Genomic DNA, 15,341 nt, shown 5'->3' with positions numbered 1-15,341 from the left:
ACAGCCTCAGGCCCTTTCCTTTTGCCCCTCAGCCGCTTAAGCAAAAGGAAGGGGCCTGAGGCTGTTAGGAATGGTGGGAGTTGCAGTCCAAAACACCTGCAAGGCCCAAGTTCGCCCATGCCTGCTATAGATGACCATATTGGTTGGGAGATTCTGCAAACTATGTCCAAAAAAGGAGCCTTTTCTAAGCTCTGTTCTTTCTCTCTGGGTGTCAGTTCATCTTCAGAGACGCAAACACACACAGACTCGACAACTATCTTTATTCTGCTTTTCAGGAGCGATGCTGATATACAGAGCGTGGGAGGTGGGAAAAGGTTTCTCCAGTGCCTTTAAGGTATGGAGCTGGGCAGGTATCTAAGTTAGGGACAGGCGTCTGATCTTCAAAGAAGTTACTCCTCATTCAGACCTTTCTGTAAGAGAATAGAAAGAGAGAAAGCAAGGAATCAATGGAGAAATGCATAGACAGAAGAAGACATTTAAATCACAGGAATTGTTTGGACTAAGGGACCAACACATCTATAGATTCTCACCTTTGCCCCAATATCGCGGCTTTTGACCCGCAGCTTGTTGACTTGGGACTCAGCAATGTCCGCTCTTTCTTCCGCTTCATCCAACTCATGCTGGACTTTGCGGAATTTGGCCAGGTTGCTGTTGGCTTGTTCCTCCTGGGGGAAAAAAAAAACAACAGAAGGAAGGAAATGTTAAAACTGCAAAAAAGACCCTTTGAGTTTGGAGTACAAGCTTTGAAGATATACAGCTGTGATACGTTGTGAACAAACCCAAGTTGTGGATAGAAGAAGTAGTGCCAGTTTGGGCTTCCACTTCGGTACCTCTCCTGCTTGAGTATAAAACTATTGGAGATGCAGGATGGGAGACCAACCAGCTCATCACATAAGATGGTTGTACTGCAATTGTGCTATGTTAGACCTAAATTTGCCTTATTGCATGATTTCATGGCATGCTGTATAGCTGCTGGCTCAACTGATCCAGGAAACAATTCAGTCCTGGAGCTCCTTTCCTGCTATAATTTCAAGCCCACTTTGGATGCAAATATCTCATTCCGCTTTATGGCAATATTGCGAGCATAGTAGTTGAGATTTGGGTATGGTTTCATTGCGCTTCTCATGGAAATACTAGATAAGGACCTGAATAAACCGGGCATTCATCAGCTAGTAACTATTAGGAAGATACGAATTGTAGGTAAGTATCGAACAAGCAAAAACTGATAGTTCAGCAGGCTGTGCTTTTGGGTTTTTCCTACCATCCTGGACATTCTTGCTAGCATCTCAATTTTTTTAAAAAAAAATTATTCAAATTTTAAGTGCTTACATAAAAGAAATATAGGTGGGTGAGAGTGGGGGAAGGAAAAGGAAAAGGGGGGAAGAAAAAGGGGAAAAGAAAAGAGAAAGAGAGAAGAAAAAGGAAAAAGAAAAGAGTTTTGAGGGAAAAGTTGATTGGGGTAGGGTAAAAAGGGGAAAGTTTGTTTTGGTCTCCATTTTCTACTTTTTGTGGTTATATTTAAGTATTTAATTGTCTTTTCTTGTTTGTTGGTCACCATCGTAATTTGAATTCACCGGTTTCTCCTTTTTGTTTCTTTTAGTCCGTTGCTAATTTTCTATATGCTTCATATTTTTTCCAGTCTGTCATCTTTATTGGTTTGCCTCTGTTTTCTTTCATTAAATATGTAAGACTATCCATGTCATAAATTTCATTGAGCTTTTCTAACCAGAGGCCTTTTGTTGGTATTTTTTCCGATTTCCATTGTCGATCAAAGGTTATCCTTGTGGCAGTTGATATATAAGTAAAAATAATGTCATCATTCTCAGTAAAGGTTGTTATACTTTCAGTTAAGCCTAGAAGGTAAAATTCTGGCTTCATCAGAAATCCTTTTTCTAAAAAAATTTGTGTCTCTTCATGCATATCTTTCCAAAATTTAATTGTTTCTGAGCATGTCCACCAGGTATGGAAGTAAGTTCCCTCCTGTGAGTTACATTTCCAATATTTGTTTTTAATATTTTTGTACATAATTCCTAGGTTTTATTTGGTGTGATGTACCATCGGTGGAACAGCTAGCTTCTCAATTTTTGAAGTAAAATAATCTCTTCACATTTACTAGGGTTGGGGAATAGAACCTACACAGAAGTGAAAAAATGCAAACAAAAACCACTGTTCCAATAGAATTATTCTGAAGAATCTACAAATGCCTAGAAAAGTGTTCTTTCTAAGAATCTATAGGTTCTCAAGCACAACTCTATAGTTTATATGTGTTGGAAGTTGATTGAAGGGCCTAGTGATAATATAGTAAACAAATCCACAAATAATCAAATCCACAAAACAAAAATCTGCAGATATGGAAACCTAACTGTATGTATGTAGGAATCATGATGGAATGTTGAGAGGTGTAGAGCAAGTGAGCACTGATTGAATATTTTTGCAGGTTTCCTATCTAAGCGCCAAGCCAGGATAATTCCTCAAAGGTGACAAAGAAGAGGATGTAATAACTACTCACCGCTTCTTCTGCTTGTCTCTTGTACGCTTTCACTTTCAACTGGAGTTTATCCACCAAATCTTGGAGGCGTACAAGGTTCTTCCGATCTTCTTCAGTCTGTATCATGAAAGAAGAAGAAAAAGAAAATTCAACATCTACCTGGTCAAGCAAGCATGGCCAAACTTCAGCTCTCCAGGTGTTTTGGACTTCAACTCCTGCAATTCCTAACAACCTACCGGCTGTATGAATTGTGGAGTTGAAGTCCAAAATACCTGGAGGGCCGAAGTTTTCCCATTGTTGTGGTAGAGAGTAGCATCCAGGACCTCCAGTGGAAATTGACCAAATAAATGTTCTGGAGATCACTTCTCTAGGGACCGCTAGGTCTTCCAGAATAATTCTATGCTATTCAAAGCTCTTAGAGTTTCAATGAAAATTAATTCAACAAGCTTGCATTATTAGTGGGCCTACTATGACAGCAGCAGACAAGATGCCAGGATGTCAGTTGAAATGAGGATTGAACCATGTTCAACTGGACTTAAAGGCTTGGATCCAGAACCATCATCCATTCCCAACAGAATCAGGTTCTTTTGGCCACCTCACCTGGTAGGTGAGCTCCTTGATGCGCCTCTCGCACTTGCGCATCCCCTTGACATTCTCTGCGTTGCGCTTCTGCTCCAACTCCAGTTCATTCTCCAGCTCTCGCACTCGGGCCTCCAGTTTCTGGAGCTGCTTCTTTCCACCCTTCAGGGCCAGCTGCTCGGCCTCATCTAAACGCATCTGGAGGTCCTTGATGGTCTGCTCCATGTTCTTCTTCATCCTCTCCAGGTGTGCGCTGGTGTCCTGCTCTTTCTTCAGCTCCTCCGCCATCATGGCCGCCTGACCCATTCAGGAGACAACACAGAAATGAAGATCTTATTTCATACAGAAGACAGATATTTTTTCACACCTGGAGAACCTAGAAAACTTCTAGAGAGGACATAGATGGTTGGATATAGGTAGGTACCAGCCCTGCTGGTATGGGTGGGGGGGGGGGGGTTGTACTGTATTTCCTATCCGTTCATCCAAAGAAAGGAAAATCTTAGGATTCTCAGCTGTTAATTATTGCAGTCCTCTTGGTAAATTAAATTATATTGTAGTTAAGGCACCCACTCTGAAGTAAATCAAACATGGTATATAGGTTGTGCTGTTAGTCTTCCTTTATCTGAATACTGCCATAGCTGAACATGGCTACTTCCTTAGAAAATACCGTATTTCTGATTTTACTCACATCCGTGATGGCTTTTTTAGCCTTCTCCTCAGCATTCCTGCATTCTTGCACGGCTTCCTCCACCTCCGTCTGTAGCTGGGACAGGTCAGACTCCATCTTCTTTTTCTGGTTGATGAGGCTGGTGTTCTGTAGAGTGGGGAATGGAAAATAAAGATGCCATGGGTTTTTATTTTAGATTTAGATTTCTTAAGATTAAGAGCTGTTGTTTTATTGTTGAATTCAGGTTCAATGAACTGTTTGAGGATCTACCATTGCACCAATTGGCTTCAGAAAACAGCAAGGTGGGAATCATTTCTTTTGTTTTCCTAATCCTTTCAGTTTGATATAATCCTTCTCTTCCTTGGCCTACCCACTTAAAAACCGTATCTCAAGTTGTCTAACTGTCCTATAAATCATGTCTGGAACCATAGTCTGGATCCTTTTGAAATGTTCTAATAAGTGGAAGTCTATCATCTCTATTAGATTGAATGTTTGATTTTCAAGGAGTCCTTTCCGAGTTTTGTTTCTTTTCTGAGATCCTTATATCTGGCTTCTCCGTATTCCAAATATTCCTTTGTCAGATCCTGATAATGTTAGAGTAAGGTAAGTAAAAAATGAATACTCTCATTCCAGTATGTGGTTGATAATCCCCATCTCCACTAGTGTTGTATTAATTCATAATATAGATTACTGGTAGGTAGGAAGACATATGTGGATGTATCTACACTTTCCAAAATGATCCTACATACTGTGTTCTCATTTTCATCCTGTCTCAATGCAGCATGTAGCCTTATTGATCTCTAGATCAGTGGTTCTTAACCTGTGGGTCCCCAGATGTTCTGGCCTTCAACTCCCAGAAGTCCTAACAGCAGATAAACTGGCTGGGATTTCTGGGAGTTGTAGGCCAAATCACCTGGGGACCCATAGGTTGGAAACCATTGCTCTAGATGGACAGACAAATGGAGAGGTCACTGGGGCCTGTGCCACTGTTTCATTGGACAAAAGAAGTTCCCTGGTTGTGGCCTCACTTATTTTAAGATCACAACAAGGTGACATCTGTGTCAACAGCAATGTCGCTAGCAGGGGTATTAAAGGGAGCTACTTTTGGCCAGAGCCTGGGTCTGTTGGATGTGTGAACACTCAATGGGCTGAATTCATCCTGATCCAGATGTTAACATCGCAAAAACATCGGGATCGCTGTGGACATTCCTGGAAATTCTGTATATCCTTATCCTGGATTAAAGGCTAAAAGAAGTGCTTCTTCCGCAAATCCAGCTGTATGTCATGGGAACACCCCATAGCAGTTGCAAGGTGAGTCAGCTTTATCCGGATTCTGCTTCTCAAGAAATTCTCAAGATAATCATTGATCTGTTTTTAGAAAGTTCTAAGAAGCTGTTACAGGGGAATTACAAAACTGTAAACTTGCACCAAAGGATTTCTGAAGGCAAAAAGTTCAATTTCCAGGTTTCATAAAATCTACAACTTTTAAGAATGTAGGTTTTTTTCTGAGGATCCTCTTACTTGTGTATGGAGAAGCTGAACTCGCTCACTGGCTTCTATCAGTTCCTGTTCAGCCAGTTTGCGGGCCCGTTCAGTCTGCTCCACCACGGCACGCAATTCCTCCAGCTCGGCCTGCAACAAATTGTTCCTTCGTTCTACTATGGCAATGTTTTCTTTGAGGTCTTCATTGGCTCTGACAGCATCATCCAGTTGTATCTGGGTGTCCTGGAAATGAAAGAGAAAGTTGGAATGAGGTCAGTGAAAGGTGGGCTTTCAATCTTGCGCTACAGGAATAAGAAGGAAAGATAAAACACCCAAGCCAAACTTTCCAGACTTACCTTCAGATATCCCTGTAGTGTTTTGACTTGCTTCTGAGCCTCAGCTGCTATGCGGTTGGCATGGCTAAGCTGGATTTCCATCTCATTGAGGTCACCTTCCATCTTCTTCTTCACCCGCATAGCCTCATTGCGACTACGAGTCTCTGCATCAAGGGACGCCTGAAGCGAATCCACCATCCTCAAGTGGTTTCTCTTGGCCTGTTCCATCTCCTCGTCCTTCTCGGCTAACTTGCGCTCGATGTCAGCTTTGATTTGGTTGAACTCCAGTTGAGCCCGCAGGATCTTGCCTTCTTCGTGTTCCAGAGAAGCCTGGGAGAAAGCAAAATAGTGGAGGAAACGGAGTTGACTGGAGACCATGTCAATCAAAGTTGCTAAAGTTAAACCTGCAAATATCAAGCACATACTGAAAATGAAAAGGAGCATGAAGGAGATTTTGTTTTGTGAGAACATGGCTCATAACTCTCCCTACCTCTGCCTCCTCAAGAGCTGCCTGCAACTCCATCTTCTCTGCTTCCAGTTGCTTCCGCACTTTCTCAAGTTCGTGGATGCTCTTGTTGCTGGATCCAAGTTGCTCCGTCAGATCAGAAATCTCCTCTGACCGAAGAAAGAAAGGGGAGAGAGTAAATCCTCCCTCGGTAGCAAGAAGGTCTGTTTAGAATCTGGTGGCTCGTAAAGGGAGAAGGGCTGAGGAAGCCTCTGATGTTGAGGGGAAAAGGCTTACCTTGCAAGTTCTTGTTCTCTCTCTTGAAGGTCTCCAGATGTTCCAATGACTCCTCATAAGCATTTTTCAGTTTGAAGAGCTCTGTGCTGAGTGAACGGGCCTCTTTCTGTGATGACTCCAGCTCAGTTTGGGACTCTTCAAACTTCTGCTTCCATTCTGATAGGAGCTGAGATCATCAAAGGGCAGGCAGAGAGAACAAGAGTTGGTTATGAGAATATGTTCTATGGGTAATGTTTTCAAAGTGAATATATAAACCTGAAGAAGTTGGAATCCTTTCTAGGAGAGAAGACCAGGAGATGGTACCAACCAACTATTCCCATACTGGAATTGGAATGAGAACAGTATGATGTTTCTATACCGAATACAACTTGTATTAAATATGCAAGTCATATTAGGTATAGAGCCACCATACCTTCATGATTTAATCTGATTTTGGAAACTAAGCAGATTTACGGCTGATTAATTCTTAGATGAAAGACCACCAGGGAATGCCAAGAATCTCCATGTAGGGCTAGGGATAAATCCTACCTAAAACCCTGAAAAGCTGGTGTCAGTTAGAGTGGATAATAACAGGATTTAGAGGAACCAACAGCCTCACTCATTATAAGACAGGTTCCTGTAACCCTATGGAGTAGACCAAATCTCATTAGGATCTTAATGAATTCTTCACATATTTGCCATGCAGCCCTTCAGCTGAAAAGGGGGAGGGCTTAAGTTAACACCTGCCATTGAGCACGTGTGTCTACTTTCTTCTCTCCTACTAGGCTACTCTGCCTATGTTTCTCCAGGGATGTCCAATTCTCTTGTGTTGACTTGAGCAGGCCCACTCTGCCTATGTTTCAGAAAACTTGTGTGTGCCATAATTTATCCACTAGGTAGAGACCGACATCATTCCCACTGTCTCCCCTCTGCGCATACTTTGTCAAAATTCCTTTGCTTCTTGTCTAGAGCGGCCGCAGCTGCGTTTGAGCGCTCCACGTCCACCATGAGGTCTTCGATCTCATTCTGCAGACGGTGTTTGGTCTTCTCCAGTGAGGAGCACTTGGCATTCACAGCCTCCACTGCCTCCTCGGCATCTTGTAGTCGCTGTGCCAACTTCTTCCTAACACACAAGAGGCGGTGAGACCCAGTCAGGCAAACAATAGCAAAGGAAAGTGCTACTTTCAACATGGAGTGGGTGGGGCTAGCTAGCCCTACCATTAGATAAGATGAAAACGCACTTATGGAATAAAAGAAGAACTTTTTTAAAAAGAAAAGAAGAAAGAGGCCGGGCTGTGGCGCAAGCTGGTAAGCAGCTACTGCAATAAATCACTCTGACCATGAGGTCATGAGTTCGAGGCCAGCCCATGGCGGGGTGAGCACCCGTTAATTAAAAATAAAATATAGCCCCTGCTTGTTGCTGACCTAGCAACCCGAAAGATAGTTGCATCTATCAAGTAGGAAATAAGGTACCACTTATAAAAAGTGGGGAGGCAAGTTTAACTAGTTTACAATGTTGGAATGAGGAAGTGAGGAAGTGCCATCAGAGTGGATGATGAAGCAGCTGCTCCTCCCTGTGGCCAGAATCGAACATCCCCTCAAGAGAAGGTTAAATTGCCTCTGCGTCTGTCTGTTTGTCTCTGTCTCGGTTCGATGTGTTTATGGGCATTGAATGTTTCCCCTATATGTATGTAATGTGATCCGCCCTGAGTCCCCTTCGGGGTGAGAAGGGCAGAATATAAATACTGTAAATAAATACTGTAAATAAAGAGGAGTCAACAAGGTAGAAATTGATGGAGAAAAGAAAGATACAGGCTTCCCTCATCTTTTCACCTTGTTTTCCAATTATTTGCTCTTTTAACAGATCTAAATTATAGCCACATAATTCATTTCAGCCCTTGGGTACTTCTAACCACAATGCTGCTACTTCTTTTCTCTAAATCAGCCTTTGGCATTGGGTTTTAGGACCTCAACTCCCAGAAGCCCCAGCCAGCTTGGTCAACTGTCAAAAATTCTGGGAGCTGAAGTTCAAAAATTTAGAGAATCCAAAATTAGGAACCATTGCTCTATATCTACTCAGTATGCTGTTTTTTCCCCCTCTCTTCTCTCAATCAACATGGAGAAATGGATAGAGAAGCAGGAAGGTGTTTGGTTTTGGTGTGAACTATGATGCAGATAGCTTGGGGACACGTACTTGGCCTCCTCCAGTTCCTCTGTCCTCTGGATGGCATCAGTCTCATACTTGGTTCTCCACTGAGCCACCTCAGAGTTGGCCTTGGAGAGCAAGCGCTGAAGCTCAGCTTTGGCCTCTGTCTCCTCCTCATACTGTTCCCTCAGCAAGTCGCAGTCATGACGGGCCGACTGGAGTGCATGTGCCAGAGCATTCTTGGCCTGAGAAGAGAGGGACAGGCAGAACATACTCAGAGGTCCTCAGTCCCTACCCAGGCATATACCTAAGCTCTCTAAACTCAATTTATCTCTTACCTTAGCTTCTTCCTCCAGCTGCCTCTTCAGATCTTCCAGCTGTTGGGTGTAAGTCAATTTCCCCCTTGTGAGTTGGTTTATCAAAGCTTCCTTCTCATCCAACTGGCGAGACAGTTCACCTAGGAAGAGGAATAGGCTGTCATGTCAAGGTAAAAGAATGGTAAGGAAGAGCTTTCAGCAGGCTTTGTTTTGATCTGAGTTGGCAGCCAGATGAACAAGTCAAAAAAGGCATCCAAGTAGAACTGAATATGCCTTTTCCTGTTGTTTAAAATGTCCCCTCTCACTCACCATTCTCCGTCTGGAGTTTGGCTCTCTGTGTGGTGAGGTCGTGGGCCATCCGCTGGGTTTCTTCAGACTTGGTTCGGTGCTCATTCATTTGGTCTTCCAAGGTTCGGCACATTTTTTCCAGGTTGGCCTGAAGAATAATTGATGGGAGGAAAATGAAGAGAAATTTGTTTTATTTGAAAAAAGAAATTATGAATGCAAATCATGTAAATTATGTAAATAGAATGAAGCAAAGTGTAACCTAATGTGATGCAGCAGCACAGTCAACCCTTCATATTTGTGGGTTTAGGTTTTATGGCTTTCTCTAGGAATCTCTAGGCTTCCAGTACAATTTGGTGGCCAATTTCTGCCAGAAAGTGGCCATAATGTTGTGCTGTAGGACCTAGAGATTCCAAGAAAAATTGTGCTAGAGGACCTAGAGATTCCTAGAAAGGTGTTCTCTCCAGTTAAGAAAATAGTTGTTTTTAATTCACAGGTTTTTTTTTCACTTTAATGGAGATCATGTGCCCCTAACCCCAATGAATATGGAGGACTGACTGTACTTAATTTTGGAACAAGCTGTTCCCTCTCAACTTGAACCTCTCTCCAGTTCTGTCCCCCATTCCAAAATAACTCCCGCTCTCTTCTCCAAATTTTGCTCCAACACCAACTTTAGCTCCACCCTCTAGTTAGGACTTCATCACCTTTTTAGCTTTGCCCCCAATGTATGTCGCCCCACCTCCCCTTTATTAATACAGAACCTTGGCTTTCATCAGCTGCTCCATGTTGGAGGTGACGTCATCCAGTTCTAGCTTCAGCTCACTCTTTTCCTTCTCCAGCTTCTGCTTCACACGTTGAAGATTATCTATTTGCTCGCCCAGCTCCGCCACGGAGTCAGCGTGCTTCTTGCGCAAAGTTGCAGCCGTGGCCTCATGTTGCAAGGTGGCCTCCTCCAGGTCCCGACGCATCTTCTGGAATTCAGTCTCTCGCTTCTTGTTCAGCTCGATCTGGACAGAGGTGGCTCCACCAGCTTCCTCCAGACGTTCACTGATCTCCTCCAGCTCTCGTGAAAGATCGGAGCGCTGCTTCTCTACTTTGGCCCGGGCGGTGCGTTCAGCTTCCAGCTCTTCTTCTAGTTCTTCTATTCGTGCCTACACCAGAAACAAAGAAACTCATTATGGAAAAGGCCCGTTCAAAACTAAAATAGTTTACAGGTGAGGAAAAATGGCAGAGTTGTCCCCAGTATCCTTTGGAAGTACAACAGGCCTTCTAAATCCAAGACATTGAGGTGTCTTAGAGGGGACAAGAATTAAATGCAGTGCTGAGGATTAGTGTGCGTGTGTATAAGTTATCCATTCCTGCTTTACTAACATCTAGAAAACAGAAAGTAAGCTGAGATCTTAATTTCAAAGGGCCAGATCTAGTCCCAGATGTTAAAAAGCTTCCATGAATTTATAGAGGATACAAGACCCTACTCCTAGTGCCTGACATTTTAGGTACAGTAGGAAAAAGGCAATGTTCATTCCCCCAAAAAGCAGTACATATTAAAACCAGATTAGGTTATGTCCAGAAATACTGCATTGTAGACTTCCTTTTGAACAAGAGCATTTTGTCCACCTTTTACCTGTAGCTCTTTGAGCTTCTTCTGTAGCTGGATGCCTATGGATTGTTCATCTTCTATTCTAGCAGTCAAGGCATTGAGCTCAAAATCTTTCCTGAGGAAGATAAGACTCAGTTTGGATACAATAATGGCATGGCAAAGAACAGCACACAAACACTAAGGGGGGTGAAGAGATATTCATACAATAATCATCCTTACTTTTTCAGCTTTTCATCCAGCTGCTGCTTGTCATTCTCCAAATCCATAATGCTCTCTTGGGTCAACTTTAAGTCTCCTTCCAGCTTCCTCTTAGCCCTCTCCAAGTCCATTCGGATCTTCTTCTCTTGTTCCAGAGAACCCTCTAACTGTTAAGCAAAGGCAGAGTATTTGGTGAAAATGCTAAACAAGATGGCCCTATTCCCAAGACTTAACAAGTCTTCTTCACCACCAACAACCTCCTACTTCTGTAATGAAACCACAGTTGGCCTTCCACAGTGGGTTTAACAGTTGTAGAATGATTATTCATGGATTTGTTCAATATGATCTTTCTAGGCGTCTCTAGGTCTTTCAACACAACAATGTGGGCAACCTCCAGTGGAAGTTGACCATAGTCATACTGGAGGACATAGAATTTCCTAGAGAGGTGTTCACCTAGCTTAAAAATAGTATATCTTATTTACTGTTTTTAAACTTTTGGGGGACAAGGCCTTGCACCACTAACTCCAGTGAATGTGGAGGGTCAACTGTATACATATACGTTCAGTTTGGCATTTGACCTCCAAGCTCAGTATACTTACATCATCCACCTGTTGCTCCAGCTTCACCTTGGCCTTAGTAAGTGTGTTGACCTTGTCTTCCTCAGCCTGGAGGTCATCCAGAGCTTGCTGGTGTGCTTCCTGGAGAGCCTTCTTTTCCTTGGTTAGCTTGACAATGATTTCATCCAGACCAGCCATCTCTTCTGTGAGGTTCTTAACCTATGGCCATTTTGCAATATTTTAGAAAATTATTTAGCTGATGTAAGCATGATTTAAGAAAAGTACCTTAGGAAGTGAGTATTCAGTCATCCTAGTGAGAAACAACATTCACGGATTCTGCATTTTTGGCTAGTTCCTCTTCCCAATTTTCTGTCAAGGTTGATGGCTCAGTGGTACATGATACATGTAAATTATAGGTAACATCTCTGACATTGTGGACTACATGAGTTCAGAACCTAGGAATATCTCTACATCGAGATTAGTTTAGGAGATCAGCCACTCTAGTTGATCTCTACATTCTAAATCAGTATTTCCCATCCTTTGATCCTTCAAGTGTTTTGGACTTCAACTTCCAGAATTCCTAACAGTTGGTCAAACTGACTAGGGCTTTTTGGGAGTTGGTTCCAAACACCTGGAGGACCAAATGTTGGGATTCACAAATCTAGATCCATCTCTTCTTGTGATAGTGAAACAATTTCTAACCCAGTGACTATAGAAAAAAGCTCATTAGTGAGGTCATTCTCAGTCTATCCAAATCCAAAGAACAAGAAGATCAAGATGCCCAGCTCCATATTTGTGTTTTTCAAATGGAGTATTTTTGAAAAAACGGTGAAGGTAACTGAGAAATTCTTGCCTATACTGTACAATTAGGCACAAAACAGACCAGCAAAATCCTTGTAAGAGGCCAGGTCAACCTAACTGTCCTTGAATATTTAACTTAAAAACTCAATAAAGGCTCTCAAGTTCAAATGGAGACATTTTTGGGTGTGTGTCCATATGCTTCTTGCTGGTCGTTGTGGATGCTTTTTATAACTGGAGCTAAAACCTAACTAAATGCAATGAAGAACAAAGGTTGCCGAAATATACTTTGGGTCTTCTATGTTCTATTTCAAGAACAATTGAGCCAACCGGTCTTCCTCAATTCCAGGAGAAGCCAAGAAAGCTCCTTGGACTCCTTGTTCAAGACACTGTCACCTTCCATCCTCTGTTCCTACCTTATTCTCTGTTGCATGCTTTTCTTTCTCCACTTTGGCCAGAGTCAGCTCCAGGTCATCGATATCTTTCTTCAGCTCAGAGCATTCATCCTCCAGCTTCCGCTTCTTGGCGGTGAGCTCAGCATTCATCTCCTCTTCATCTTCTAAGCGCTCTGTCTGTTCCTTTACTTTGGCTTCAAGCTGGATCTTGTTCTTGATCAACTGGTCACAGCGTTCTTCTGCATCTGCAAGATTGTCTTGCTCCTAAGAAGGAAATAGGAAAAAGGAAAGAGTAAGGCACCCAATAATGCTCAGCTAAGTGGAAAATAACTCCTTCCAGCCTGGAGCTATATAATATCATTCTATGAACCAGAAGGACACCCCAATCTTCTCTTTTAGACATCCAAACACTTACTGCTTGAACTTGTAGCTGAAGGTCATTCTTCTCTTGGAGCAAGGAGACCATCTTCTCCTCCAGCTCTTTCCGACGAGCTTCAGACTTCTCCAACGCTTCCTTCAGCTTGCCAAATTCCTCCTTCATGGCCAACATCTCTTTCTCAGTTTCTGCACTCTTTAACAGTGGCTTGATCTTGAAGAAGAGCCTCATCCAAGGCCAGTTTTTCACCCCCATGAAAGCCCGGATGTTGTACTGGATCACAAGCAGTGATTCCCTGCATGAGAACGTTTGAAAGGTGAACATCAGTGTGTAAATAGGCAGGAAATGCAATTGAACACCACTGTAACTGCCACAGCTCAATGCTATGGGATTCTAGGGTTTATAGTTTGGTGAAGCACCAGTACTCCTTGAGAAGCTAAAGATCTTGTAAAGTCACAACTGTCATGACTCTATAGCAGGCATGGGCCAACTTGGGCCCTCCAGGTGTTTTGGACTTCCACAATTCCTAACAGCCGGTAGGCTGTTAGGAATTGTGGGAGTTGAAGTCCAAAACACCTGGAGGGCCCAAGTTGGCCCATGCCTGCTCTATAGGATAGGCCCATGGCAATTAAAGTAGATGTATCCCTAGTCAAGAAATTAATTTTCCATATCTGCCTGGCAACTTATTTCCACATATGCTGTACCACCAATTGAATTGTTTTTCTTTTTAAGTTTTTCTGTTAGGCCTTAGTAAGAATTATTTGTGTTTCTTTTTTAAAAAAAATCTTGGTGTGCATTTATTTATTAATACAAGAGGTTCTGACTAGCAGACTAATATTTGTACAAGTATTTAAATTTTGTTCTGTCTTGTAGTTGTTAGCAAATTATCTGGAAATGTCATTATGTTTTATTTTTCTGATGCCGTGAGCTGCTTTGAGCATAATTTACCATGGGAAAATGGCATTATATGCAACGAGGAAGGTATTTAAGCAAGGACGGGGACAAAATAGATCTTTTGTTTCAACAACGGCTTTATGCATTTTCTAACATTTGCTGCGTTGTTGAAATGCGAACCTGGATTGATAGGAAAACTGGAAAACATATGTTATGAATTCAGACCTGGATTTGCCCACCCACATACTTTTTTTGCCAAAAATATGAATGTAGAGAAAATATATTTTTCAAGTTTCTGTAATTTCCCAAAATTATGGTGGGGAGGTGTAGCCCCGAAGACTCCTCTCCCCATTTTATTTATGATTTCATTAATATTTCAGAATACTGAATACTGCAGATCTTCAATATCTAAAACCAATTAAATCTAATTTATGGGGATACAGCAGTGTTCTGAAATACGTTTACCAAGTTGTTGGAGACTGAGGGGCTTTTCCAACAAAGGCATAGTAGAATGACATTATGATATCTTTGGAAGGATGAACACCACACCAAACAGCTTTTAGAGCCACCACACAAAAGACCCTGCTTTTTTTGAGGGACATCAATATGGCGCATCCAAGAAGGACCTACTTCCGTTCCATGATCTTCCTGAATTCTATTCTGGCGAGAACACCACGGGACTGAGCCTGGATTCGAGTGATGATGCGAGATAGGCGTTCATCCCTCATCTCCTCTAACAGCCCCAGGAGACCTGCCTTGAAGAACACCTGAGCGGAGGAAGATACTTGGTTGGGAAAAAAATATATTTCACTCCACGCCACCCCACTATTGCCCAATGTGAGAAGTTCTAGTTAAGGAAACACTACCATTTTCCTTGAGAGAGCAACTCACTGTGGCTCCAACCATGGCTCACCTTTGTGTGGCCAAATTTGTATTGGTTGTGGTCAATATCCAAAGAGCCCAAGAGCTTTTCTGCTCCCTTCCTGCTGTCTATGAACTGGCCCTCAGGGATGGCAGATGGGTTCAGGATGCGGTACCTGGAAAGAAGAAAGAAAAAGGGATTAAATACTTCGGTACCTTCCTCGTAACATAGACAAGTAGATGCATCCAAACCCACAGCAGATAATATATTTCATTATTGAATATTTGGCATAGGGTAATGAGATTCTGGGTGTTCTCCTCTGCTCTTTCTCTGTATTTTCTTAAAATCAAGTTTCTAATCCTTGTGGCAGTGAAGATAAGACATCAGAGATGTAGTCCATCATGAGTCGCATTCCATTAGATGGGTAAGAAAGTCCAAGTGACCTGAATCCTATTGTTAGTCCTAACTAGAATAAACCCATTGCATCAGTGACATTTACCTATGTGTTAATTCACCATACAACAATTCTCATTGGGACTAACCAATAGGCTTCATGATGTCTTGTTCCTTGGCCTGCACACTGAAAGAATACCCCATTGTCCCCCTTAACAAAAGGCAAATTACCTGCATGTAAGACAGGA

The 15,341-nt window shown here is 42.4% G+C and overlaps 1 protein-coding gene across 3 annotated transcripts in view; it reads right to left on the bottom strand.

Annotated features, from left to right (window-relative positions):
* Positions 1-243: 243 nt before the first annotated feature.
* LOC100567487 (myosin-7) overlaps positions 244-15,341 on the bottom strand; it is a 28,980-nt gene continuing 13,882 nt past the window's right edge. For all 3 annotated transcript variants that reach the window (XM_003228612.4, XM_062958153.1, XM_008122342.3), the window contains 21 exons: positions 14,752-14,875; positions 14,469-14,605; positions 12,984-13,239; positions 12,590-12,832; positions 11,418-11,594; positions 10,840-10,985; positions 10,645-10,735; positions 9,782-10,171; positions 9,045-9,171; positions 8,757-8,875; positions 8,467-8,663; positions 7,212-7,395; positions 6,294-6,459; positions 6,042-6,166; positions 5,573-5,881; positions 5,256-5,459; positions 3,756-3,881; positions 3,089-3,364; positions 2,510-2,605; positions 531-665; positions 244-410 (listed from right to left, as the gene is read on the bottom strand). In XM_003228612.4, coding sequence (XP_003228660.1) covers positions 390-410; positions 531-665; positions 2,510-2,605; positions 3,089-3,364; positions 3,756-3,881; positions 5,256-5,459; positions 5,573-5,881; positions 6,042-6,166; positions 6,294-6,459; positions 7,212-7,395; positions 8,467-8,663; positions 8,757-8,875; positions 9,045-9,171; positions 9,782-10,171; positions 10,645-10,735; positions 10,840-10,985; positions 11,418-11,594; positions 12,590-12,832; positions 12,984-13,239; positions 14,469-14,605; positions 14,752-14,875 — 3,649 coding nt within the window. In that variant the 3' untranslated portion in view covers positions 244-389. The remainder of the gene's footprint in view (positions 411-530; positions 666-2,509; positions 2,606-3,088; positions 3,365-3,755; positions 3,882-5,255; positions 5,460-5,572; positions 5,882-6,041; positions 6,167-6,293; positions 6,460-7,211; positions 7,396-8,466; positions 8,664-8,756; positions 8,876-9,044; positions 9,172-9,781; positions 10,172-10,644; positions 10,736-10,839; positions 10,986-11,417; positions 11,595-12,589; positions 12,833-12,983; positions 13,240-14,468; positions 14,606-14,751; positions 14,876-15,341) is intronic.

The sequence above is a fragment of the Anolis carolinensis genome, chromosome 6, assembly GCF_035594765.1.
Source record: "Anolis carolinensis isolate JA03-04 chromosome 6, rAnoCar3.1.pri, whole genome shotgun sequence".
Taxonomy (NCBI): Eukaryota; Metazoa; Chordata; class Lepidosauria; order Squamata; family Dactyloidae; genus Anolis; species Anolis carolinensis.
This window is presented reverse-complemented; position numbering and strand designations above follow the sequence as displayed.